The sequence below is a fragment of the Gouania willdenowi genome, chromosome 24, assembly GCF_900634775.1.
Source record: "Gouania willdenowi chromosome 24, fGouWil2.1, whole genome shotgun sequence".
NCBI lineage: Eukaryota > Metazoa > Chordata > Actinopteri > Blenniiformes > Gobiesocidae > Gouania > Gouania willdenowi.
This window is the reverse complement of record NC_041066.1, coordinates 15,717,892-15,745,642: the sequence shown is the minus strand read 5'-3', so window position 1 is coordinate 15,745,642 and position 27,751 is coordinate 15,717,892. Positions and strand designations below refer to the sequence as shown.

Genomic DNA, 27,751 nt, shown 5'->3' with positions numbered 1-27,751 from the left:
ACGAGAAAAATAAAAGGAAAAACAATCTGGACTGCAGGTTTATTTACAGTTTGCTCATTTAGTCGAAAACACTGACTCGTGGATCTGCGCGACCACAAAGAAAAGAACTCACAAAGATTCTAAAAGTAAGGAGCCCTAAAGATTTTCAGGTTTTTAGGGACAGAACAGAGACCAACATGGAACACAGATGGGTAGAAATGGGACCACAGAGGAAGGGGATGTGGATTAATCTCCTGCAGTGACCAGTCACACCCAAACAGACAGCATCACGGATTTCAACTCGTGGGGGTTGTTGTGTTTGTTTTTTCAGTTGCGTTTCACTTTTCTTTCAAGTTTAACCAGGAAGTGCTTTTTTGATGTAGTGGTTTGGGAACGACCCCGCTGCTAGTTAGCCGTCAACTACAAAAAAAAATTAAAAAAAAATCACTTTTTAAGCTTCAACATGACCTGCGCTGAAGTAGAAACCACACTGGGACTTCTACGCTTCTTTTATCCGCTTTTCTTTTCCTTTTTAAAACTAACATTACAATACTTTCGAACAAACAAACATGCCAAGACTGGATTCTGACTTGAGTAAATCTTCCCTCTGTCTACACAAGGCACTGTGAAAAGAAAGGCTTCTGTTTGACCTTTTTTGAACCAAACCACTGCCTCTACAAAGCAATCTACAGAGGGTTTCAGAAATTAAAAGGAAGCAACCTGAAAAGGAGTAGAAAAATCAATGGCTACCGCACAGTTCCTTCCCCTGCTCCACTTCTCTCTGCGTACGCTGACATCGTTTGAGTGCGTCTTTAATAAGCCTCGTGTGAACAGCTGACCTGTACTGAATGCTAATGGTTGCGTTAAACACTGGCTGCATGCAAATAATTAACTAAAACCTTAAATAAACCCACTTGCATGTAAATGGTGCAGCGAACGATGGAATGAAATGGATCCGACCATGTAAACCGTTGGGAGACACGGATGCACAACAGATGATCTCTCAGGAAAAGAAGCAAGCTTGGCACCAAGCTAAGAGATGGAAGCGTTGCCTGCATCTCAAAATGTCACCCGAGTGTGTTAAACTGAACTGCGGCGTGATACTTATTGTCCAAACAAACACATGATCACATCCCAGGCCACAATGTCCAAAAACTTGAAACCGTCAGAGAAATTTAACAGTAAGGAACCGATCAGTCACACAGTCAGGGGTATTGTTTCAGTCTGAGATTAAATGACTCAAATGAGACCAAAGACATCCTCTGTGGAGCTTGTATTAATTACACAAGCACTTGACATCTATAAAGAAGAGGCAAAAATAGAGGAGCAATAATACACACAAACACCTGAGAAGAACGGCCAGACGAGGGCAGCACAGCACCCGAAAACACAAATGGAACAAGGGAAAAGACAGGGAGATGGTGAAAGAACAGAGTCATGGGTGCACAGAGGGGGGTGGGCACAGCTTGTCCTGAAAACCAAACCGGTGCCTGGATGTGTGTCTGTCAGCTGTTGGGGTCAGTGTTGTGCTGGATTGAAATACTAGAGTTGTGCTGACCCACTGCGAGGGTGGGGCAGGGGCCTGTGGTTCCTTGGTGGTGGATGCTGCTGGTTTCCGGTGAAGGTGTGGGTGGTCTTTCAGTGGCCGTCGTGTGTCGTCAGCATTTCCTCAGCCCTTCGGTGTAATTCCAATGCTGTGACGGTGGAGATTTCTTTGGGGAGTTCTGACTTCCTGCGCATCAGCGGACGCTCTCTGCGCTGATCCTTTACGATCTGGATTAAAGAAGAATTCATGTTTTAAGTAAAGCTGGGACTTTAATGCGTTAATTGTGATTAATTAGCATCAAAGCAGATGGCTGCCACCTCTGAGCCTGGTTCTGCTGGAGATTTGTTCCCGTTGAAACAAACTTATTTCTCCCCACTGTAGCTGGTGCTTGTTCATGTTGGGTTTTTTCTTTTTTCTTATATATTTTATACTTTGATAGTACTTGGAGATGACCATTGTTGTAATTTGCGCTATATAAATAAAGTTGAATTTAATTTAATTACAGAAAAATAACACTAAAAAAATAAAACACACACCATTAATCGCCAATTTTTTGCACTCCAAACAGCGCGGAACCTTTTTCATTTTAAGAGTTTCCGGTATACCTATCATACTGATGCACAGACTACAATACAAGAGACTGCTGTGCTGAGTTGGCATTCATTTTGTCTTTTAAAAACACCGAATGGAAAACAAAAGTCCAGTTGTGTGCAAATTGTGCAAGAAAGTTTGCCGAACACCAGAGTTTTTGTAGTCTCAACTAGCACCTCGACGCTAAACATGTAGCAGCTAGCATGGACATTTGGACAGTGCCTCCAACCCGCACTTGACAAGATGACAGGGTTCGCAGCCAAAATGAATAAGTCCATGACTGACAAATGAACAAAGTCAGTGGATAAGTATTATCTGCAGGAGAGAAAAAGCAACAATTTTGGTGTTCAATAATTGTGTTGCTCAGAAAAGTGTTCTTACCATTTTTGATGTGCTAACTTTTTAGCACTACATATGGACCTGATGTTTTATTTCATTTGTATTTCCTATTACTTGGAAACTGACAAAAGTACGATTCAATTTTCCCCCCAATGGTCAAAACTAAAGGTAGCAGAATGAAAATGGCTACGCCTGCGTCTGTTCAAGTCTGTTAAAAACAATAAATAACTTTATAAAGCCACTTTGTTATTTATCAATCTTTTGATCTGCCACAATAATGTAATTCATTTAAATGAAAATACTTCAAGTTGAGGGCTTTTCTCTGCAATTTTTTAGGTGATATTTAAAATTCATTACAGAGCATAATTAATTAATCGCTCAATTTCTTGACAACACTGGTTTGAAGCAACAAAGCATAAAAACTTTAACAGCTGAAACTAAGAAAACAAAACAAAAAAAACACGTTTGCATTCATCTACATTATTTAAATCCTAATAACTGCGAGTTGTTCACCTAAACCTGTGAATGTGACATCTGTGCACACTAACCTGTGTTGCTTGCTCCTCTACGGTTTTCTTTAGCATGTTGACGTCTTCTAGCAGTGGTCCATCCGTCTCCATGTCCATCAGAGTGCCTGGTTCCGTCAAGTCGACGTACGTCAAAAACTTTCAAAAGGAGAAGAAAAGTTGCATGTCAGATAATTGAGGTTTTACAATTACCTTAACGTGTAAGGTAATTGTTTCCCCCTTACCTATCAAGAACAGCAAACACAGGATTATCTTATCTTTTGTAAGATTATCCAATCAGATTATCCTGTGGTCTGAGGTGTGTTAGGAATGAATTTGTTCCAATAATTGGCTCTGAGATGAGTCGGGGCTGACAATCGTAAATGTTAAACCTGTTCAATATTTATGACCTCATCACCTCACGTGCGTGGGGAAAGCCAACTACCACCGATTTATGACCCTGTGATTTGTGACGTGGAACAGAACGTAGCCAATCACGAAGCCGCTGAATTCGAATGATCTTGGAGATCAGAATTTTCATCTCGGAAATACGGAGTTCTGAGTTTCCTGGAACGCAGAATTACGTGTTTCTCAGTCAGCACGCTTCATTTATTGTCCCTGTTAAATAAACAATAAATGAAGCAAGTTGAGTGAAAACACTTAATGCTGCGTTCCAGACAACTCGGTAATTCGGAGTTGAAAAGTTTAGCAGCAGCAGCACATGAAAATAACTCAAACATGGCTGCACGCTATAGTATTATTATATCAATATTAGCACAAGTAGCAGCTCTGACTACAGATGGCGTTCCAAGTCACTTTTTCCAAGTAGGAGGTTGGAAAATCCTTAGTTTGGAGTTGCCTTGAACACAGCATTAGATCATGTCGTTAGATCAAGTGAAATTTCTGTCTTAGAGGTGGGATAGAATGGTACAATACGATCAAAACTGTTCCATGTCTGATATTTTATCTTCATGTGTGATTTAGTAAATCCTTGTGTGTGAACCCTGCTATACTGTACATTTTTCAGCTTATGTGCAGTTTATCACCCTCAATGCAAAACCTGGCTTAATCATTCACTGGCGCACTACTGAGACCAAGCTTTAACCAGGAAAAGGTCAGCAGGACAAACTGATTTTTATTTTTTATTTTTTCTACTCACCTGTGGGTTTGACTTTGCGAGGTACTCAATCTTCTGCCATGCCTCTTCTCTCTCTTTCCATTTCGCTTTTTCTCTAAAACACCAAACAATTCACAAACAGAGTGAAAATACAAATAATTCTTTATTTTGTTCTGTTTTTTTCCCCCATTTCTAACCATGTCTGAGGGTCCATTTCTATGATGCATCATAGAGCACAAAACCCTAGACTCTGACAACATAGACTGAGTTTATTGCACTAATACTCCTGTGTGTTTATTGGTGACTCACTTGCTTTTCTCTGCTCTGAACTGTTGAGTGCAGTCATCAAACAGCTTCTGGTTCATCTCCATGAAGAGCTTCAAAGCGTTGTAGATCAGCCCGTGGATTGTCCTATGAGGATTGCCACATGGGTTGCGTTAGTTAGTCTACGTACATACAACAGTGACTAAAGAAGGCATGTGTGAAGACGCACTTGTTCCAGTGGGTCTTGGAGTTGCGGTAAAGTGCGGGGAACATAATGGGCAGGATCTTGGCAGCGTTATCACTGATGAGGCTCATGATGTACTCATTGTTCCAGTAGTACAAAGCTCGCTCAGCCACCTGTGAGTAGTGGAGTATGAAGGCATTTACAGTGTGAACAGGAAGGAGGCCAAACCATGCAACATGATCTATTGATCAGAGGGCCGATCAGACCTGAAAGTGTGGGCTGGACACACACTTGGCCAGTTGTCTGAAGAGAGGCTCGGTCACTTTGACAAACTCTGAGGGCTCGATGACATCCAGTATCTCCTCCAGTTCATTGAGAAACATCACCTCTTTGGGACTGTGGGTCTTTGGCCAATACTTTAACAAAGCCATCACCGTCTGCCAAAACATAGTTGGGTCACCGGTTTGGTTGTACCATCATATCGCAGATGGGGGACAATAGAAAATAGCTGCTCAGAATTATGATTTTTTTTTTTTTTTTTTTAACTCAGATATAGACAGTGTGGGCCTCAAAGAGATGTAAAAAAAATTGGTTTTGATCTCCACTGTAAATATTCTCTTATTGACATTGTCAAAAAGTTTCACGTATTGCATTGTGGGATGTGGAGTCCTGTAGACCAGTGATTCTCAAACTTTTTTTGGCTTAAGTACCTCCTTTCTCTTATTTCTGAATCCAAGTACCCCCTTTGTAGGACGACAACCTTTTGCTTAGAAAACTATTTAAAAACAACTATAGAGCATAATGATGGAATGAACGAGTGATAAAAACAGTATTTAGTGCAGTGGTTTCCCACCTTTTTTGTATTGTGACCCCATTTTGTTATTTCTGGCGACCCCAAAGACATTTTTTTCTAGAATTAGTTTAATAATAATGTAACCTTTATTGATCATCATAGTGACATTCTTCTCTGCATTTGTTGGGGGTTCAGGGACTTGCTCATCATCCCACAGTGTTGGCCCGGGTGAAACTCAAACCAGCAACCCATTTACAGGACTCCACATTCCACAATGCAATGCGCGACACTGTCAATTAGAGCCTGTTTAAAGTGGAGATTAAAAAAAGTTTTGAACAGCAATTTAATTTCATTCAATTTTACATATTTTTTTTACTCAGAGCAAATGATTGATCTATGAGGCTTATGCTATGTCTTTATCTGAATAAAAAAATATTGTCACGAGTAGCTTTAAAGTTTGATGTACAAATAGAATAAGCTACAAGAATAAATATGGTTTAAGTGTAATCAAATTACACTGAAGTAATTTTGCAATGAGTACTAATTGTTTTTTTTTTTTTTTTGGTTAACACAAATATGGAATTAATTTTAGTTCTCATGCAAACATTCTGAATTTTCATAAATGTTGCCCAACGCAGTTCTACTGCTCTGGTAGATTTCCTCATAAATAATACTGATTTATAATGTATTTTATCTAAACAGTGTGATATACAGTACATTAATTATTATAAATATATATAAACAATATAATAAAAAAAGAAAATTCTATGGTAGAAAGTTTAATGTTGGTAAGGTAATATTGAAACAACTATATATAACTGAAATTATAGTAATAAACTCATGCTTACCGGCTCTGTGAGAGTGCTGTCCTTTTCTAAAAACTGTACAACACAGTACGCCAGCTAAAAAAACACCAACACATTTTTACCGTCAGCACATGAAACAAAGTATACACTCATTTCTAACACGATGGAGAGCATCACAGTAGTTACCTGTGGATGATAAACACTAAGAGACTTGACTTTGTGCAAAGGCAGCAGGACTTTCAACAGAAATATCTTGTGCTCTTCTTTTAAAGGTAACGCAAATCCATTGATTATGCTGCGAGAAAAGAACAGCTCAGTTAGTAAAGAAAGGAACCGACAGCTAATCGCAGTGCGATGCCATCTCACCTGCCCAGTATTTCCAGTAGTTCTGCTATTCCATTATGATGCTCAGTCTCATATATGAAGCTGAAAAATAACAACTAAAATCAGCACCTTATGACAACGAGCGTTCTGAGATGTTAATTTACTTTTATTGGTCACTCACCTATAAAATATGTTATTTATCTGTTTCCTAATGTACGCTCGCAGGCCGAGAAACTTGCCGTAGATGCGATGAAGCGTAGTCTTTAAAAAATCTCTTTCCCTGGGATCTTCACTGTCAAACAGTTCTAAGAGCTGGAGGAAGAAAGGCGATGCTTACCCATGGTGTCATACACACATAAAACAAAGATGTGAACCAAAGTGTTCTCGTTAGCTGCTCACCTGCATTACAAACCTCAGGTCTATGTACTTTTTGGCTATGTTTGGTTGAAAGTCGGGGGACTCTAAGAAACGTAGGAAGAATTCATAAACGAGCTGGGGAAAAAAAAAAAAAGGAGCAAAGATTAAAAGATTTCAAATTCTCTCGACAAATGAATGGATTGTGTTATTTTGGCGTACTTGTAGGTGTGGCCACGCAGCCTCGAGCGTAGGTTCATCCTCCTCTGGGTCAAACTCTGCACCGGTTGGATTGGATGATGGCGGTAAGGTCCGGAACATATTCACAGCAAACTAAGAAAAAAGAAAAATCAAGCCACTCAGATATAATTCAGTACTCTTACTAAAACACGTGTTGCTTGATTGTCAATTTTTATTTGATTTGAATTTTTTCAGTGCAGAAAGTGACAATTTGAGCCAGCTCAGATATCATTACGCTGCATTTTTTTCAACTAGATTTATATTTGAGAAAGTGAAAGTATAGAATACAGTGGTTTGAGATTATGTGATGGTTTACTTTGAAAATTGCTCTTCCTGCACCCTATATACATTTCTATATCACATTTTTTTAATTGTGCTAAATAGATTAAAAATAATAAAAATACATTAAAACATTTTGAGAAATTTTTTAATTTTTAATTTGAATCAATAATTTTACTTTGTTATACACTACATGTATTGCAATGTTTTCATGACAGCTATGCATGTTTTATCATTGCAAATAAATAAATGCATTTATTTTATTGCATAATTGCGATCATCACCAGCCCTCCCTAAGGAAGGATAAGAAAAACCTTATTAAAGGGAGGATATCAAAAGAAAAGGCAGTGTATAACTTGGTGAGGGGGAAGGGAATAGGGAAGAGGGAGTTGTGGTAGGACAATGAAAGGGGGTTGGGAAGAGTTGACTATTTTAAGGTGAAAGTGCAACGTGGCCAGGTTACCCCAAGGTTGAAAAACCCTGGCCTCAACAAACATTCAATTTTTGATTTCCTGACAAAAACCAGTGAGAAGTTTGTTTTTGCAAACAACAAACAACTAACATTGTATTCAGGCTCCATTAGACACACCCAGAAACCTGGCAAACATTATGTTATAAGGCTAAACTCTTACTTCAACATTATCAGCTGCAGAATGTATGGAGCCAAAAGCCCCAGATAATGTATTAATAGTCAATAAGCTGTGGAGCACAAACACAAGCCGACCTCCAGATGTAATTAATGGGAGCCGTGAACTGTTGCTCTCACCTTCTATAATACACTACATTCACTAAGTCTCTGGACAGTGCAGTCAACCACAGGTCAAAAACACACGCTCCATTATGTTTGCACTCTAAAGAAAACCCTTTTTTTTTTTTTTACTTCCTGGGGCTAATGGAACAACCATGAGCATGTGACCCAAAGGTCTGCTCAGAAACGGTGCTAAAGTTTCACACTGTGAATCCCTGAGGCCTCATAGTAACAGTGTTCATATACAGGGTTCGTACAGCTTTAGTCAAATTAAATTCAAGACTTTTTGTTGCCATTTGAAATTAAATGTAAGACCAACTTCACAGTGATAATAATTGGAGGGGGAAAAAGCCATGTCAATTACATAGGGATTGGGTCATTTTTTTCCAGTGTCTAGTGCAGAAGTGCAACTGGCGACCCCCAAATTAAACACAAAAAATGACAGTAAAATACAAAAAATAAACAGACTAAAATAATCACTATCACTCCAAAAAACACAAGATGAAGACAAAAACAGCCAGAAATCTATAAAACAAAAAATACAAAAAAAAAAAAACCATTAAGAAAAGCCACTAAGAAAAATATTGTTTATATATTTTTTAAAAAACAAATGTTGCCATTTATTTTGAAAAAAACGAATTGCAATCATAAAATCATTGTGTGTTGTGTGTTTTAAGACTTTTTAACGATCCGCGGGAACCGTGATATAAGTAAACGCTCCGTGATATGTTCGTCTATGTCCTTGGAGGATCAAAGCCATGAGTGGACATCAAAGATTTTTTTCACCAAGGAGGCACCCAGTACTAAAAGCATATATTCACGCTGACTCGGTTGCTCAATTGCAATTTCAGCTGCTCTGATCAAATGAAGCCAAGACGGGGAAGGACGGGGTGAAATTTGCTCCTTGATCAGCAGCAATTTATTACGTGAGGTTGGGATGCAGAGCCTTTGATTAACATCAAAGGATTTGCGATTTGTCTTGGGGGGGTGAGCAAAAGTAGTGAAATGAACTCAACCTGAGTGCAACTAGTTTCCTCTTCCATCGCTGACGGCACAGATACATGAACAGGTTCTGGGCACAACTCTACCATCCTGGGTTTGTGACCTTTAAGATCTTGAACCAACAAAGGGATGGTTCAAGGAAACCAAAAACTAGCTCACTTAGCCATGGGGCCCCTTTGGGCACCAAACCTGTACCTTCTGCTTATTCAGTGTTTTAGAATCAATATCTCATTCAGTTTAAAGCCTAATTGTATGAACTTTGGCTATGAGTTTTCTTTTATTCATAATTTTTTTGTTCATAATTCCATGATCACTTTTATTGTAAGATGTATAGAACAGGAGATGAAAAATGTACCGACACTCTGAGTTCGGGACTGATTTGGTCCCAATTTACTCCCATTTTATAACCACATATTTTGGATATACTGTTATCCTGACATATAAAAGTGGTTTTCCCAAAAAAACTAATAAATCTCAGCATCTACCTTCAAAATACAGTGGTGGTGTGAATGTAATTGAGAATATATTTTGTGTATGTGTGTTAAGGAGTGTGTAAAAGTCAAATAACAAAAGGCAAAAATTAACTTTGGTTCATCAGGGGTTTATGACAAAAAGGACATAAAAACTTCAAATTTATGAGAAAAAAAAATGTAAAAAAAAAATTTTAGGTCTGAAGTTCTGACATGAAAAAAGTGGGAAAAATTATTTTACTTTAATGAAGGGTACCGTTGGGGTAAAAAAGTATAGGTTTTTTCAATAAATGCTCATAGCACTAAAATTAATAATGTCACCCAATCAATGTTCCTATCAATTACTGACCTACTCAAGTCTGTAATAACCATATGTCAAATATTTCACTTTGCACCATATTTTTGAAAAAAAAATGACAGAAAGGGCATAAAAACATTTTATTAAAAAGAAATATAATGAAAACTTTATATCTATGAATAGGTCTGGAGTTGTTGAAAAAATCTGATGTGAAAAAATGGAGAGGGGGAAAATTCTATACATCATTTTTAAGCTCAAAAAGTGCAACTTGTTTTTTTTTTTTTTTTTTAAGGTGCCCCGAGGGTTAACGCCCGATTGACATTTACAGCTTTAACGTTTAATTTCTTTTAACTAAAGGGTCAGCAATCATATCCCAGACAAACAACAGTCTCTCTCTCACTGACCATGTGAACCACTTCTGGGTAGATGGGCTCTGTGACGACGTTCCTGTTGTGGGTGATGTATTCCACCATCTCGCTCAACGCGGCTCGCTTTACCTCCTTCCATTTCAGGTCGCTCAGCGGGTCGGACACAAAGTCGAAGAGGACGCAGCACTGACGCAACTTCTGGATGAACAGCTTCTCCTGCTCAGCGAGCGGTACGTCTGGAAAAGAGGAAATGAACAGCTCTATTTTAATGACTGAAGGTCTTACATTAAACTGAATTCAAAACATGATGGTAACAACACACATTTGCTCTGACCCTTTGAAAACAGGTCATTTTATCATGTGTTGTTCATCCTATGATAAACAAACTGTTAAGCAGGGCAATCGTCACTAAAGTCCATGACTTTGTATTTAAAAGAAAAACCAAACACGACATAAGTGATGCAGAGATGTTTCCTTTGAATCAGTGCTTTGTAATATGAAGCTTTGTCTGTTACGACACCACACAAAGGTCAGATAAAACCCCAAATGCATTTAAAAGTATGAAACTAGCCTGGAACAAAACAAGTGGACAAATGAGACTAGAGCTGGGCAATATGGCCTGAAAATAAAATTTGATTTTTCTCAATTTTCCCTCCTACTTTTTAAAAAAAACAGTAAGTGTATATGACAGTGATGTCTCAAAACAAGTTTTGATTTTCTTTTGTCAAATGTAACAAAAATAACCTGTATTTACCTCCTGGAATTAAAGTACCAGCTGTTCTTTTGCTAAAAATAAATTGCAGTTAGAAATTAGATTAAATTGTTAACATTCACATTAATAGCTGCACCATTGAAGAAAAATGCAAAAATAGCAGCATTTTTCAAACAATGCCACAGCTTACAGACCTACATAGCATGAACGTGCAGTGCACTACATCTTACTTTTAGCAAAACTCCAAAACTTTATAGTTCTCTAATAGCTATGCATTGCACTTTATTTAAAATACATTTTCAAAAATATAAACAAAAACTCTTTCTTGAGTAAAATACTTCTGTAAACAAAAAGGTAGTATAGCACATTTTATGCAAAATAATACAACTGTCTGACTCACACGTCAGCCTCGTTGCACCATTAACATGCTCCATCTGCATGTGTACTGTCAATCGCCATAGCAACCGCATGCACAGCAGCCAGGACTTTGGACCGAGTGCTGACCTTTGTTAAGGTGAGATGCAGGCGGCCTGTGGTCGGAGCTTTAGCCAGTGATCTTCTGACCACAGCATCAGTTCAACACAATCTGTTATTATGACGCATGTAGTATTATTCAAAACACACACTTTGTTTTCAGAGCACGTAGGAAGACGACACATTCAGACAACAAGAAAATGTGTTTACAAACATCTTCGGAAGAAGGAGAGTTACCTCCATTTTCATGCCATGGTCCAACAACAACGTGTTTTTGGACCAAGCACAGTAATACAAAGGTCATTACAAGTTAAAGAACAAGAAAAAAAAAAAACATTCATTTTAAATGGTAATATCTATTTTTTCTAGACATTATAACAAAAAACTAAAACAGCCTCAGATATTGTTCGATATCTTTGATCAGGATGTCAATCCAACACAATATGAAAGACACGGCGAAGAAACAAACAAAACAAAGTTAACTTCCAATTGACATTAGTCAACATTGACTAATTTTTTTTTTAAATAATTGCTACCACAGGACTCAACTTTCATAGTAAAACAGAACAGAAAAAGTCAAAACATACTTTAAAATATGTCACTATTTGAGGGGAATACAATGGGAAGTCATTAGTCAATGTTTAAATCAATGGGGAAAAAAGCTGGAAATCCATTCAAATGTCTTTAATTTATTTATAAACAAATACAATTAAAATAGATTAAAAAAATAATTGAAGGTGTATTTAAAATATAATTTTAAAGAGAATAAAGTTGGAATGCAAGTTTTTTTAAAAAAGCTAATAGTCCAAACGTTTTAAAATGAAGCCTTGCCACATTTGTTTATCTTCAGTATCTCTGCATACAAAGCTAGATCCGGAAACATGTTTGCACTGCAGCGCATCAATGAGCCTCAAACCATGAGTCGAAGGGTTTACCTGCTCGCGTTACTTAACCGAAATTAGGTTTCCAAACAGGTCTAAAATATTAAGAAGAGGCGTGCTGTGAGGCTGTCGACTTCGCATAAGGGCAGCGCTGCATGGGTGAGCGCATAACCTTTACTCATCACAAAGCTCCAGCTTTCACTCAGGAAGTCAGCACAAACACGCTTTCAATGCAACAAACAGATACAACTAACAATCACTGGGTCAGAAACTTATCTGCTCTTAATATCATATTTACAGTTGAAATTTCTGTTTTAATTTACTAAATAAAGTGTTCAAACAAATTAAATGTCACAGCTTCAATCAAATGATCATTTCGCCATGTTGACCCTAATAAAAAGCTGTGTATTTGCTGTGTTTAAGGTCACGGACTGCACCTTTAAAGCACAGATTGCAACAATAAAGAGCAAACAAATCTGTGGCGTTACCTCTTCAACATATCTAACTAACTTCATGTTTCATGACACATGTAAACATGTGGACTGCACTTCTTAAACACTCTCTGAACTCAACAGGACTTTAAATAAATAAAATAAACAGATTTAAAAAAAAAAATAAAGCTTACCAGTATCCAGTCAGTAACATCACACATACGAAAGTGCAGGGAAATTAAGGAGAACTCATATCTGCTTTAACCAATTGGACATTTTAGGTACTTAAAATAAATTATTACTAAAAAATACAAAATAAATAAATAAATCGCAGCCTTTGCAATTAGAAAATCACATTTTATGATATTGTGATAGTATCGCAAATGCAATTAATCATTCAGCCCTACTTTTAAACCACATTTTATACATATGTCAGGTATGTTTCTATTGTAATTATTCAACTTCACTGGTGTTGCATGTATATATTTATATGCTACACTGGTTCATTCTTCATGTTAAAACTTCACTGCTATCTGTGCTAAATGTTAAAGTGCAAACACAATTGTCAGCCTTGGATTTGCTTAAAAAATGCCTGATTTTGGTGCTCAATCAGTCCTGCGTGCGTCCCAGCTGCCTTCAGGTCTGAGTAAACACACAATAGATTCACAGCGTGGCAGCTTGTTTGTCTGATCACAACCAAGAGGATGTTCACCTTACAACACAATACTGGCACACACACAAACTATCAACAAGCTTTGACCTCACATCCTATGACATCAGCAGCCCTGATGGGGGGAGGGGTGAATGCAAACTGGCACTCTCACCCTTCCTTCCTGACTGAACTTAAGCTTTACAATGAATACACACAGTAGTGCATAGCTTTCTTCTGCTAAAGTCTCATGCCAACAATAGGATAGACGCCTTTACTACCTCCACCTACTCACAGGAGTGTCATCTGCTCTGTGTCTGACACTGAATAACAAGGTGCTAAATAATAAAAATTAAAATAAACACTCCAGTCCATCAATACAGAGGAGCTAGTGAGGCAATGTTCCTATTCTCACCTCTAAAAAGCATGAGGGCCACAGGCTGGAAAGGCCCATTGGAAGTGGGTGCATCCAGAAGCATCCCACTGGTAGCTGGAGAACATGCCAACATCAGAGAGACGTGGGAGGCTAAGGTGAGCAGCCAGCCTCCATTTTAACACGAACACTCAGAGCAGAAAATGAAGCTCTGCTGCTGCTGGAGAGAACCAGCTAGTTAGTGATGTCATCCCCCACAGTAGACACACTATTGGTTAGTGGCAGTCACATGTGGAGCCTGTCAGAATAAATAAAAATGAGGGAGAGGATTGGACGGTGGGCTGAGGGGAGGGCGGATGGGAGGTTGGCAGCAGTGGCTACATCGTCATACCACGGATCTAACATCAGCTGTGCTGGTTTCAAAAGTAAAATACTACTTGATTAAGCAAGTTTTTAATTTTTTGTTTGTGGCTGGGTGGACACATGCGCGTGTCTGTGGCTACATCTAAGTGTGCAGGTAGAAGAGTGAGTATGGTATGTGTGTATATGGAAATAGTATATATGTATGTACAATGTACTCTTGCTGGCTGCTTTTTTGTTTTTTTTTCATTTTGTTTTATAGTTATAACTTTTTATTTTCTCAACACTATGTTCACTATTTTGATTGTACATCATAACTACGCTTGTGTATACATGTTTTGGGTGGTAATATATAGGGTTTGTCTTTTGTCGTTGTCGGAGAAAATTGTTCTATATCTTTATTATATTGGTTTTAATGATTTTGGTGTGGATGTATGAGCCTTTTTTCTGTCAGTATACCCCTAGATTCACATCTTTTTTTAAATGGTAAAATGATCCCAGAGAGAACCGAGAGGTTAAACTTAATAAACATTTTAATAATTGTTCAATACCGGTACATAAATGTAAACCACAGAACTATTGTATATGACAGTTTTTTATACAATCTCCATGCCAATTTCAATGACAAAGTCAATTATCTGAACTCAATTGCAATAACATGATGATTACAACAGTTTTTTACCATTACAATCAAAATTATGTCATAATTGTAAGTAATTATCTATTACACGATTCCAATTATAATTGACATTAGCCCTGAGACCCATGCAACTTTTAAACCATATTCCAGGTGAAAGACGAACACTTTAACTCTATGATTTAAACTGAGTGCATGCCTGTTCTAGGAGTGCATTTGTGTGACAGATGGTTCTACAGCCTGGGCTCAGGTGTGCGCAACAGAGAAACAGGAAGACAGGAAGTAACAGAGGGAGCGGTAAAGCAGGGAGAACCTTCTCCACCATTTCTGGCAGTGGATGGACAGTAAACTGTAAGCTGGGCTCGCTGAGGTTAATGTAGAGCCAAATATACTTTCCTGATAACAACACGACAGACTGAAATATACACATAAGAAGGTTTATTTACAGGTCTGCTGATCTTTAATGTCATAGGTCTGGATGAATGATATTAGCACAAATCATACATATTTGTATTGCCCACGTTCTAGTGTGTAAGGTTAGAAAAGGCTTGATCAAGTTATATTACTCCAACAGAAAACAATAGTCAGCAACAGTAGGTATCAGACAAATGGACACATTTCATATTAACCAATTTGTTATATATAAAACTTTTAACCTTAAACTTAATACTATTCTACAATTGAATAAGATAAATAAAAAGATTACTTTGAAGACCCTGAAAAATAACATGAATAAATCCAATAAAAACTAAAAATCATTTTTTAAAGTACACAATAGGGCTGCACAATTAATCGAATTTTAATCGTGATCATGATTTTGGTTGCCATGATTAAATTCATCTGACTGTCAGTAATATTTACATTTAAAATAAGGGCTTTGCACTCTGTAATAATGTATGTATTTCGTTAGGCTTTTTAAATAATCTTTTTAGTATAATTCTTATTTAAGGCATCATTTTGCATTATAAACTGTAGACATATGTTTGTTTATAAATAGTGTAGTAAAAACACAGATTATTTTCCTAACATGATAAATAATCGTGATTATCATTTTGGCCATAATCATGCCGCCCTAGTACACAATGACCATTAGTTTAACTAAAACATGAGAACATTCTACAATTGAGTCGAATCAATAACAAATAAATTAGAAGACCCTGAAAATAACCACTTGAAGTCCAATTATATTTTTCATGTGTACTTCAGTTAATAGTGCTGGAACAGGTCTAAAAAAGGCCGCTTGTATTGCATGTTTCTTGTTTTTTTTACTGATATCATATCGGGACACCCCTGCTTATAACTCCCTTTGTTTGGCAGTGAGTCATTGCTGCATCATCAGAGGTGTCCATGCTTAGGAAAAGATAGAATAATGACAAAAAACTGGAAGCATTTACAGGTGTGAATGGAACTTGGCCTTAAAGAGAATAAAATAAAATCATAAAAAGATCATGGTGAAGCAACAATATAAAAATATAAAAGGCTTAAAAAAATGGGATTACATAAAGCTCACAGTCTGAAAGCTTTACTCGGTTCACCTACATACATGAACTATGAAGAGAAAACAATGGACTTCTTTATTTTACATTAGGGGTTCTCACCCTGCAACCCACATTTTTGCCACGTTTATTTAATCGTGATCCACTTTCTTTAAGAATTCAACCAAGCAAATTTTGTTTTTCAAAAATAGCTGTTGAAAATACATATATAATCTTTTTTTAAAATGTAAATCTATATATTTTCCAGTGCAACATGTATTTCACCACATGCCTGTCAAAAGAAAAAGTTTCTTTCAAAATAAAAGACAATCCAACTTGAAACATTAAGTATTTATTTATTTTAGTACATCTCCACAACCCAACCAGTACAGGTCTGCAACCCACCTTTTGGGTCCCGACCCACCAGTTGAGAATCGATGCTCTATTGTATTGTTTTCTAACAATTCTATTTTGCTATGTTTAAGATGTTTTGAATAAATATTGAATTTTTAAAGATGGTTTGATATCCTTATTGAGTAGTTGAATAGTTACATTGATTAAGTACCGGTAATGTTAAATAATCAATAACTAAAAAATGTATCGTTATATTAGTCTATTAATCGAGAAAATAAATGGTTTTGGACAGTTCTAAAACGTATCGTCATTGTGTTGTGATTGGTTTTGTTTCTTCAAGCCCACATTATGACAGAAGTGTTAGTAAAAGTACATCACCTTTAGGTATACACAAAAGAGTTCTTTGTTTTTTTAAAGGACAATCTACCATCGTAATGTGAGGTCAGCTACTCATTTTTCACCACCAAAATGATGTCCAGCTGAACACTTCTGTGAAGCGCGTGTGACATGTGACACAGAGCTGCTAACAGCAGGTCACAGGTTCTATGGACGTCTCTGTGTGCCTTGCCTCATATTGTAGTAACACCCAGTCACAGGTCCAGGTTCATCCATGTGTGGAAGCCCCACAATCAATTACAATTACGTTTTTAATTACCCATGTTCAACAACAATTCAATTACAATTACCAGCATTTTTACCAATTACAATTTAATTACAATTGTTTTTTATCTTCAGAAAGTCAAATACAATTACATTCTCAATTAGAATTAATCACAATTACTGAGCCTGAAATAAATAACCTAATAAAAGTTATCCTTCCTCGTGTGTTAGCTTTCTGTTAGCATCTCTCATGATAACGGGTCCTAAATCAACTGTGAAATACGCTAAAAACAAATATCTATCATCTAATTTATTTTCCCATCTATTGGTTACCTTGTTAGACTTCATAATCCATGAAAATATATATTTAATATTTTTGATGTGGGCATCTGAGCCTTTTTTGCGTCAGCATACCCCTCGCTTTAATGGCAAAAAGTTGGAAAGTTTTATATGGAACATATTTTAATAATTGCTTTCTACAAATGTGTCGAACTGTACACAGAACTGTAACATGGTTCCTCAGTTTTGCGTTAAACTATAATTGACAATTTTTATAAAATTTTCATGGCAATTACAGTCAATTATTTGAACTCAATCATAACAATTGGATTACGACAGCAACAGATTTTTAAAATTACAATTACGCCTTAACGGTAATTAATGATCAATTATGCAATTACAATAATAATTGACCCCCACCCTAGCCTGTGTTCACTAGTCTTTACTGAGTGCTGCAGTGTGAAGATTTCAAACCCAGTGTTTGTTTTGATCTTGATGTATTACCCAGTGCACACTGGACCACAGCTGGAACATCCCACTAGCAGATGGCAGGACTGTGACTCAGCTTTGCAGCTCCCATGTTACTCTGAGCACCTTATGTTTAATCATGTCATATTTACATGGGATAAAATAAAACAAATCTGGGCACTACGAAATGAAATTTGTAATATTTCAAGAATAAAGTGGCATCTTAATAACATTGTAATTTTATGAGAGTAAGGTCATATTTCAAGCTTAATGTTGTAAAATTTCAAAATTAAAGTCGAATTATTTCAAGAATAAAGTTATAATTTTATGAGAATAAAGTAATATTTTATCAACACTAATTTTATGAGATTAAAGTCATATTTCAATATTAAAGTTTTACAATTTCAAGATTAAAGCTGTAATATTTCAAGATTAAAGTCGTAACATTTCGAGAATAAAGTCGTAATTTCATGAGAATAAAGTTGTAATTTCACGAGAATAAAGTCGTAATTTTATTAGTGTAAAATTGAATTACAAACAGGATCGTGTTTGCATTTAGTGATATTATACTTCTCATTAGGTTTCACACATGGTGAAATACTGAGCCTTTTGGCCCATCATCACCACCACACTGTTATAAGTTTAAGGACTTTAAAAAAAACTGATTTGGAGCAACAAAAAAAAGCCCCTTTTGTTTTGGAGGAGGAACTGGCTGGAAGTGGTCAACTTCAGACCGGGTTATCGGTTTTAGTTCCGTTCACTTCAACAGGGAACTCTGAGCGCTAGACCATTATGAGTTTTTTAAAATATGGCTTTATTCTCATAAAATTACAACTCTATTCACAAAATATTACAACTTTAATCTCAAAATATTACGACTTTAATCTCATAGTGCTCAGATTTGTTTTTATTTTAATGTTGCCCTAATACGCCATTGCATATTTCTATTAGGTTTCTTTGATACTTTTATGAACGTTCTACATACCAGTTAAAATATGTGACCAGCAGGGGGCAACAAACATTAAAAGAAAAGCACTTTAACAGTGTATAGTTACAATTTTTTATTTTTATTTGAAATTGAATCACTATTCTGCAGTTTAAAATAAGCTAACGTGAATTTAGGTGAAAGATGATGGGATAGAGACGGTATAGAGTTGGTGTTTCCATCAGGAGGAGGTGGGGGACATGCTCGGAATGAAAACAGGCCGAGCGAGGAGCCTGTTTGGACAGGACCAAGTGATAACATCTACTCGGTCACTGTGGGATAGTACTTTGTACAATGTTTTCACAGCTTTTTTTTTTTTTTAAGGTCGAGAGTAGTAGCCAAGCTTTATTAGAAACCAAGAATGGTTTGTGCAGTGAGTGCTTAACATACATCAGCTGCAATGAGAAGTGAAACCTCAAAAAGTGGCGCCTTTAAAACGTCACAGGACATTGTTTTTATTATCTAAATACGTGTTAAAGTCAATGATCTTGAATCCACTGAATATAACTTACCAGTGCAGGAAATATCTGCCTGTCCCAGAAGATTTATTGTTTTTACATTGCTTTACTTATAAAACAAATGTCTTTAGGGTGTCAGCATTTAAACTCTAGTCTAGGCTTGTGAAGCGTTCCACTTTTAACTGATTGGAATTCAACAGTAGATGTTATTTCTAGCCCTAAACCATGCAACCAAATCATAAAAACCTATTTATTAAAAAAAAAAAAAAAAAAAAAAAAATGATGGCATGTAAATGTTTATGCTTAGTCATTCACAGGTAGAATGCAACAATATTACACACACTGGCCTAAACTTAATCTACTTCCCTTTTTTTCTACACAAGGTAAACAAACAAATTAAAAACCTAAATAAATAACCCTATAAATAATCAATGTATTGTATTTTTAACATATGTGAGAAAAACAAGGAAGAAGAAAAAGAATAGCAGAAAGCCTGCCAGACATTTTTTGTCGAGTCACCAGCAACATTGTGAAGCACAAGGACCATGGAATTAAAGCTTTATCTCTGGATTACCACTAAATATAGACGCTTGAGTTAAATCCACCACAAAATCCATGCCATCTACGTCCTCTGTTTGTTTCCATGTATTGCGTAATATCATGCTCTGCCCGGTATTACAATCAGGATGATGCAGCAAGGATCTGCTTTTCAGCAGGACATGAATGTGAATTGTTGGTGATTTTAATTATATGTTTTCCAAGCTCATAATGGGATGAACAGAATAAGCAGGTGACAAGCTATTTTTCTTACAAACACACAAAAAGATGCTTTTTTGGTGCCTTCGTTTTTGAAAAGAATTGCTCATTATTTTGACCACAACAGTCACATTAACGCTTTAATGCAAGGGCGTCAAACTCATTTCAGTCCAGGGGCCAAATATGGAACAGTTTGACATCAAGTGGGAAACAGATTTAATGCTGGAAAACAAGTAATTTCAACATTATTATGACCTAGTTTGCACTTCTACGTATACATAAAATACTAAATATGTAAGAAACCGACAACATCCAAGCAATAAGTGATAGATATCTTCACTTTCAATTTTCTGGATTTTGTGATAATTTCTATTTAATTAGGGGAAATATTATGTAATAACTGAAAATTGAAGGACTTATAATAATAAAATTGTCTGCAATCATGCAATATCAGCACCAGGAGTGCTGAGTTTCATTTACACAATGATTTTCAAAACCAGTTAAATTCACTTAAAAAATTATTGACTGTCGCCAATTTTTGTGTCATTTAGAGGAATTTTGTATAATAACTAGTTTGTGAGAAACTGCAAGATTTATAGAAAAAATAAGTTATTTCAACAATATGCAGTTCAATTACTGCATTAATGTGATGTAAACAAAGGAAAATTGCAAACCCATAAAATATTTTGGATTTTCATTATTGTGAATTTGAGATATCTACAACTGGATTATTTGGTAATTTACACAATAATTCATGTTTTCTCTGTAAATTGTACTTTCTCCTGCAGAGCCAAATTGGATGCGCCAAAGGGCCAGATTTGGCCTCCGGGCCATGAGCTTGACATGTGTGCTTTAATGGACTACAGGCAAGTGTTTCAAAGATTGAAAACAACATGTAGAAAACGTATTTATGAGATTAAGTGAGAAGATTTGGGGTGTTTAGTTAGAGAGGTAAATTACCTTTAAACGCTGGCAGTTTTTGCAGCTCCCTATTGTTGCTCAGGCTGAAACGAGAGGAGCTTTGTCTCCGGTCCTTTTTCACAGGTGTCTGAGAACCTGGCTGCTTCCCCTTCAGCAGCTGAGTGGTGGGAGGAACGCTGTTGCTCGTCTTCCTGTTAGAGCTCTGAAATACCAAGAGGAAACGCTAAGTTAGACACAAAGAGGGAAAAAGGCCAGCTGTTCTTTAGAAAAGGTGGAACGACTGTGAATGAAGTGCGAGGAACAACGTTGTTATGACTGGCATGTGCGAAATAAAGTTCAGCATTCAGTAACCTGACACGCGTTTGGTATCATGCTGCTGTGGGGTCAACTTCTTCAGAGCTAGTCTAATGTCCATTCTTCAACACCCCATGGTAGACATTTTCCACACTGAATCCAGCTGTAGAGCTGGGTCAGTCTAAGTCTCAGAGGATTTACCAAATTCATTTAAGACCCTACTAAAGTTGGCCACAGTCTGCGCTGCATTACTGCCACTGAGGCTTAGGGCTATACTCCTGTAAAGAAGTCTAACAATGTAAAAAAAAAAAAAAAAAGTCAGCCTATGGCTGGTAAAGGTAGCAGAAGTTTACTTGTCCCTGCTGAGGATGAAGCATATGCCTTTTTAAGATGATCTTTTTTTAATTATATCTTTACTTCAGTTAGAATCAGAATCAACTTTATTGACCAAGTAATGTATTGAATACACACGAGGAATTTGTCTTGGTGAACTGTGCTCTCTGTGTAAACATTAAATAATAACAATCAACTAGAATAAAGAAAAATAAATAAAAAAGAAGTATAACATAAATATAAAGAGCAGTTAGACTACTAATAACAAACAACTAGAAAAAAGAAAAATAAATAAAAAAAGAAGTATAAACATAAATATAGAGTAGTTAGACTAATATGTGCAAACTAAATAAAATAACAAGATAATAATAATAATAATAATAATAATAATAATAATAATAATAATAATAATAATAATAATAATGAAATCAAATAAAAATACAATAATAAGATAATAGTGCAGTAGTGCATTGATGAGTAGTGCAGGTGAACATTTAAACGAAAATATGTCAATGAACATTTCTCAGTGACAGGTTGATCTAGGGTTGTTATGTTTAGTTCCATAGTTATTTCACAGTAACAGAAACAGGTCTGACACTCTATGACTGTTTAGTGTTGATCAGAGTCACAGCCTGGGGGAAGAAACTGTTAGCTTTAATTATCAATATATCAAATGTTTCTGATAGAAACAGGAGAAAACGTGGAGGTTGGTAATTAATCCGTGTACCGTTCATTCTTTCGTTATTTTGTTTTGAAACCAAATCAAAATAACAAATAAACAGTGTGGTATTTTTTGTTTTACTGACTTAAAACCAAAACAGAAATACAGAAAAACCAGATAAGCAGCGTTTTTCTGTTTTTTTTTTTTAACTTGTTCTGTTTGTGTGATATTTCGATATTTATGGGAAACTAGGAAAAAAGTTTCATGTTTTAATCTCACCACACAGAGAGGACCCACAGACGGGGGTGGACTTTTACTCCCTGACAAAAAATAAAGAATAAAAAAAATGGATGGAATCAGAGGTGGTGTAATGAGTCAACTGGTGCTCCTTGTTTCTTGTAGTCAGGTTCTGTGTGCGTTGACGACTGCCGTAAGTGGCTAGCGGTATATTATAACCTGCAAAATAAATTGTTTTACTGCACACTAAAAAAAAAAAAAGCTGCGTAATTATTTTGCTTAAGTGTCAAATCTTAGAAGTTCTAACATCTGTTGTTCCTCAGTTGATAATCAGTAACCTGTTTATTTAGATACTATTTGGACCGTAACACCATAAAACCAAACAAACGTGAGTAGCTTTATAAGAGCTAAAACATCCAGACTACATGAAAACAGGAACAGGACCAGAAAACTGCTGAAATAAATCCTAAACAGTCCTATTGTGTGAGGAGACCTGGTCCAGAACCTCCAAATATCTCAAAAACAGGACTAGATTTAATTTTTAAACAGAAAAATGCTGCTTATTATCTGTTTTTTTTATGTTTCTGTATTTCTGTTTTGGTTTTACGTCAGTAACACACAATGTTTTGTTATTTTGATTTGGTTTTAATACAAAACCATCAACATCCCATGCCAGATTGGTTCTCATTATAAGTCACAACATTTTCCTAAATGTCCAAAATCTAACTTGGATGTATACATAAAAAAAATATTATCACACCAGAATATAAAATTACTATCTTAAATGTTTTCTGAGAAAAGTTGTCCCCTTTGAAAATACCTCAGAGTATAAAAAAAAACAAAACAAGGTCAATAACTCCGGAAAAAATAATTGCATGCTTCTCATTTTCGAACTCCATCAAGGTATTGATACCCTGAAGCCACACACCGAATGTGGTTATCCTATCTTAAACAGTTTCTGAGAAAAGCTGTCCCCTTTAACTCTGACGGACGCACACACGGACGGACGGAGCTCAAACCTATAGCCCCCTTTCCACATTTTGTGGTGGGGGATATTAACCAAAGATACACGGACTGTAATTGGTAGGGTTGGGCATCGTTTGAATTTGAAAGATTCCGGTTCCAATTCCGATTCCCGATTCTTTTAAGAGGCACAGTTAAAAAAAAGTATATATGTTTTAAATGAGCTAGCTAACCAGACTCGGTCATTCTGGATTAATTAGTTTGAACCCCTCCATGAATTTTAATTCTATGAACTTTTTACAAATTTTTGAAGAATTTCCCACAGGGCTGTTTTCAACTATATAAAATCTATAAACTTGAATTAAATTATTATAAATGTTCTTTCCACGAGAGCTTTGTGTTTGAAATCTCTAATACTTGGCAGCCAAGTGATGTAAAGTTGACTTTTAAACATTAGCTAAATGTTCCTGAACGTCACCTTGATTCAGATAATAAAAGCTAGTAGCACAGAGGTGTCCATCACTTTTATTTTGGCTCTGTGGCCAAACAAACCAATGAGACGAATCAGAAAAAGCCAGAAATAATTTTTTTCAGGAAGAAAAAGCAACTTCCTCATTATTTCGCAAAGTATGAACGATGCTGTTAGGCAAACTTAAAGTATTCAAATAATAGGTCACAAATATCTCGACTTAAAGACTTCCTTAACTTGCAAGCATTTTATTTTTTTCAATAATTGCAGGAACTGTGTGGGATAATTTGCAGGGTTTGAGAAAAATTCAGAGTTCTTGCGATTACAAATTACTACAGAAATAGGGACTGAGATATCTGGAAATGAATAATATTGTGATTTATTAACTATTTATATTCACTCTTTCCTTTTTTTTTTTAGTTTGAACAAAATCTTCACATGGGCTGAATTAAATACTCTGGCAGGCCGGATTTGGCTCGCGGGCATCAAGTTTGACATTCCTGTTCCAGCAGATTAAATCACAAGCTTAAAAAACTAATATGAGCCAAAAAAAAAAAAAAAAAAAAAAAAAGCTTTTAAATGTATTTTTGTTGAGTGTCACATTAGGATAAGTATAATCAAAGAACATTTTGAAGTTATATATTGTTCCATCTTCTTATAAATTGTTAACATAGTATGGGATTATTGTACAACAGCGTATGCATCAAAATAAATAAGTGATTTTCCAGGTCAAAACTTCCAACATGGTTTAACATAATGATTTACAACAATAAAAGCACAGCTACAGTGTAAAGCAGGTGCATGTTGACCTTGTTATAACCATTAAACACAATAAGGAAAGAGTCTTATCTTCCAAGTAATTAAAGGGTTTTTTGTTACTGACATCCCAAAAGATTATTAAATGTTTCCTTTAATAAAGACTATGAAATGTAATAATTCTCATGTTTTTATTTTGGTTTTTACTTCATCCAAAAATTCTACTAACCTACACTGTGCATATGGTTCTATAGGGTGCTCCTGAAATGACCTTACAAGTACTTTGTATGAACACTATGTGCTTTCCCTGATGTAATGATTGAACACCACATGCTTGTGCCACGAGACGTCCAAGGAAATGTTTAACAGTTGCTCACTTAGGTCAACACTTTTTGGAAAAGAAAAAAAAAAAAAATATATATATATATATATATATATATATACACACATATACATTATTGGTAATAGTGATAAGTTGTGTTAACTTTAAAATCAGATGTATTTATTTTAGTTTCACTCCATCAGTACCTACGAATGGAATAATTATAATAAAAATCATCATTAAAAAAAAAATTCTTTACTAGAAACTCTCTTTACAAAAACATTGTTTTTATAACTATCTATAAATACAAGGAAGGTCTGTGTGCGTGTGTAGCGCATGTCTCCCTGACGCAGTGTGAAATGTGGTACAGTTTGCGCATGGCCCGAGGGTGTGCATCCATTATTTTTTACTTTTTTGGTGATTATATTTCAAAACGTTTGCTTTTCACTTTTTTTTTTTAAATCAACACGAGTTAGACGGGACATGAGAGGGGTGTATGACCCGCACGCACACTGATACTACGGTGCACTGTGCGCTTCCGGCGGTACGCACCGGGGGGTGGGAGAGAAGCTTAGCAGCAACATGGCTGCAGATTACTGGGAGGAAGAATGGAGTCCGTCAGACTAAACCGAGCTGCAGGATCCTCCGGGCCAGATCCTCCCGGTGAATGTGTGCAACTGTGTGTATGAGGGTTTAGTTTGAAAGTGGAGGAGTTTAACGGAGTGGCCCCACCTCCGCTGCCATTCACAACAGTGCAGGAATTAGACTGAGCCGCTCACAACCTTTGCGGTACCTGGCAGCTGTGACGTCACAGGGCCACCCAGTAGGTTACCTGTATGTGACCGACAACTGTCAAGTGGTTAAGTCAGATTAAAGCGGGTCAAAGTGATGATGATCATGCATTTTACTTTTGCACCTGCTAATATACCCCTTTATACCACTACAGAGTATGTACACCTCTTTGTACATCCAACTTTAAAACACATACTCATTTGGCCATAATTGACAACTCTACTTAAGCTCCCACTATATGAATGCATACATCTGATAGGTACTGTACTAGTGTATATAATTGCGATGTCAGCTCCTGACTAGCGCATGCTTCATGACACAGCAGCCAAATCATGTGCATGGCAGCTATGACCTTGTGGTGACATCCAATTTGTGTCATGAATGTGTTACACGCAAGACAACTAATGTGAAACTCTACATATACCACTGACAGCTACGCTGCTTGAGGGTATGTCGACGCCTCCATTTTGTTTGTTTTATTAAATAATTAATCACAAAAGTCTATTAAATGACTAATCCTTCACCTCTCATAGTTTAAAATGCACCTTAGCTGGTGCAGCACATTTGCTCACCTTACAATAAACTGTGTCATATGTACATACATTCATATATTAGCAAATAATGCATTACTAATACAAAAAAAGTATAAACCAGTATATATCATGAATGAAATAACTTGCTGCTTATTGCAGTGTTGTTTTTTTCTAACCACTGTGTCAGATGTGCAATGTAAAAGTGTCCTATTTTACTTTGCCGTCCTCATATTGGGTTGTTCTGACTACCATGGCAATTATTTTATTATAGATGATAATTTGGACTTTTATTTTGTTATTTAAAGAGTCAAATTATCCTGTGGTGCGACTCTTCAGCCACGACTGTTGCTCTGATTACTCCGAATTAATTTTCTGCCCTATTCCTAAGTGTTTTGTATAAAATTTTAAAGCATTTTCTTCCCCCCACATTATAATATTCATGCAAAGTTTGAAAATCCTTATACATACTGTATGACCCATTTAGGGAGTGATGACAAAATCCTGCATGGCAGTAAGTTTATTTCTTCCTGTCGGCTTTGTATTCATTTTTAACCCAGAGTGTTATCACTGCCAATGTGATTAAGTAAGGTGTGTTTAGTTCAGTTAGTGTTTTTAAACTCACCTCATGCTCTGAATTCTCCTGTCCTCCACTCTTTGCTACTTTGCCAGATTTGGTTGAGTCCTGCAAGAAAAGAAAAAAAAAACAATAAAAATCCATTCAGCTTGAGAGAGAGAAAAATAATCATGAAAAGCAAGTTGAGAGCATAGGTGAGCAGATAATCAGAAAAAAGCCTCCTTCTTCAAATCCTGGCTAAATATAGCATGCCTGCCTGCCTGCCTGCCTGCCCACCCAGTCTTGCAGTATAGTTTGAACCCATAGGCGAGTCTGCCATTAGCTAGCTTAGATTACTACACTCAGTTCTGCTCACACGACCAAGGAATTAGGGTTTAAAACTTGCATATATTTCACAAAAAATAAATTAAAAAAAAAATACCTGCATGTTGTATGTACAAGCAATGTAGCTAACGGTGCAGCTGTGTTTAAATATAAAGCAGGACAGCGCACCGTGTTGGTAGGATAGCGGTTAGCAGGTAATCACTGCTGTACTGTGTGATGGGACGCTGGGCAGGGAGCTAACGCCTTCCTCTGCACCCAATCAAACACGTACACACCAAGCTTCGCCCTAGTGCAAATAATAAGGTCTGGACTTAGAGAACTTTGCGGTAAATGGTGTTACTCACCTTGTCTTTTTTGGTTTTATTCGGCATTTTACAAGAGTAGCCGCCCTTTCTCCCCTGTCGTTTGCTCCAAACCTTGACAACTCTCGGGGCAGCACACTGGGGGCGGGGCAGCGCACCCTCGACCTGTG

At 36.4% G+C, this 27,751-nt stretch overlaps 1 protein-coding gene across 2 annotated transcripts; it reads right to left on the bottom strand.

Moving 5' to 3' along the window:
* Nucleotides 1-27: 27 nt before the first annotated feature.
* ppp2r5cb (protein phosphatase 2, regulatory subunit B', gamma b) lies at nucleotides 28-27,751 on the bottom strand. 2 transcript variants are annotated; one of them, XM_028439703.1, is made up of 16 exons: nucleotides 27,624-27,751; nucleotides 27,004-27,063; nucleotides 21,061-21,223; nucleotides 10,245-10,444; nucleotides 7,026-7,136; nucleotides 6,849-6,941; nucleotides 6,631-6,761; nucleotides 6,492-6,551; nucleotides 6,312-6,420; nucleotides 6,168-6,221; nucleotides 4,793-4,963; nucleotides 4,572-4,699; nucleotides 4,388-4,489; nucleotides 4,121-4,193; nucleotides 3,004-3,120; nucleotides 28-1,752 (listed from the first exon to the last, which is right to left on the bottom strand). In XM_028439703.1, the coding sequence occupies exons 1-16, from the start codon at nucleotides 27,648-27,650 to the stop codon at nucleotides 1,618-1,620; spliced, it is 1,734 nt and encodes a 577-aa protein (XP_028295504.1). In that variant the 5' UTR covers nucleotides 27,651-27,751; the 3' UTR covers nucleotides 28-1,617. The 2 variants fall into 2 exon arrangements, with proteins under 2 accessions (XP_028295504.1, XP_028295506.1); XM_028439705.1 differs by lacking the exons at nucleotides 21,061-21,223; nucleotides 27,004-27,063; nucleotides 27,624-27,751 and adding an exon at nucleotides 13,771-13,959.

Coding starts and splice junctions, on each gene's coding strand:
- ppp2r5cb (XM_028439703.1), bottom strand. CDS start 27,650: ATGCCGAATAAAACCAAAAAAGACAAG. Junction 6,762..6,848: donor ACCTGAGGTTTGTAATGCAG/GTGAGCAGCTAA, acceptor TTCTTCCTCCAG/CTCTTAGAACTGTTTGACAG. Junction 4,490..4,571: donor TCCAAGACCCACTGGAACAA/GTGCGTCTTCAC, acceptor CAATCCTCATAG/GACAATCCACGGGCTGATCT.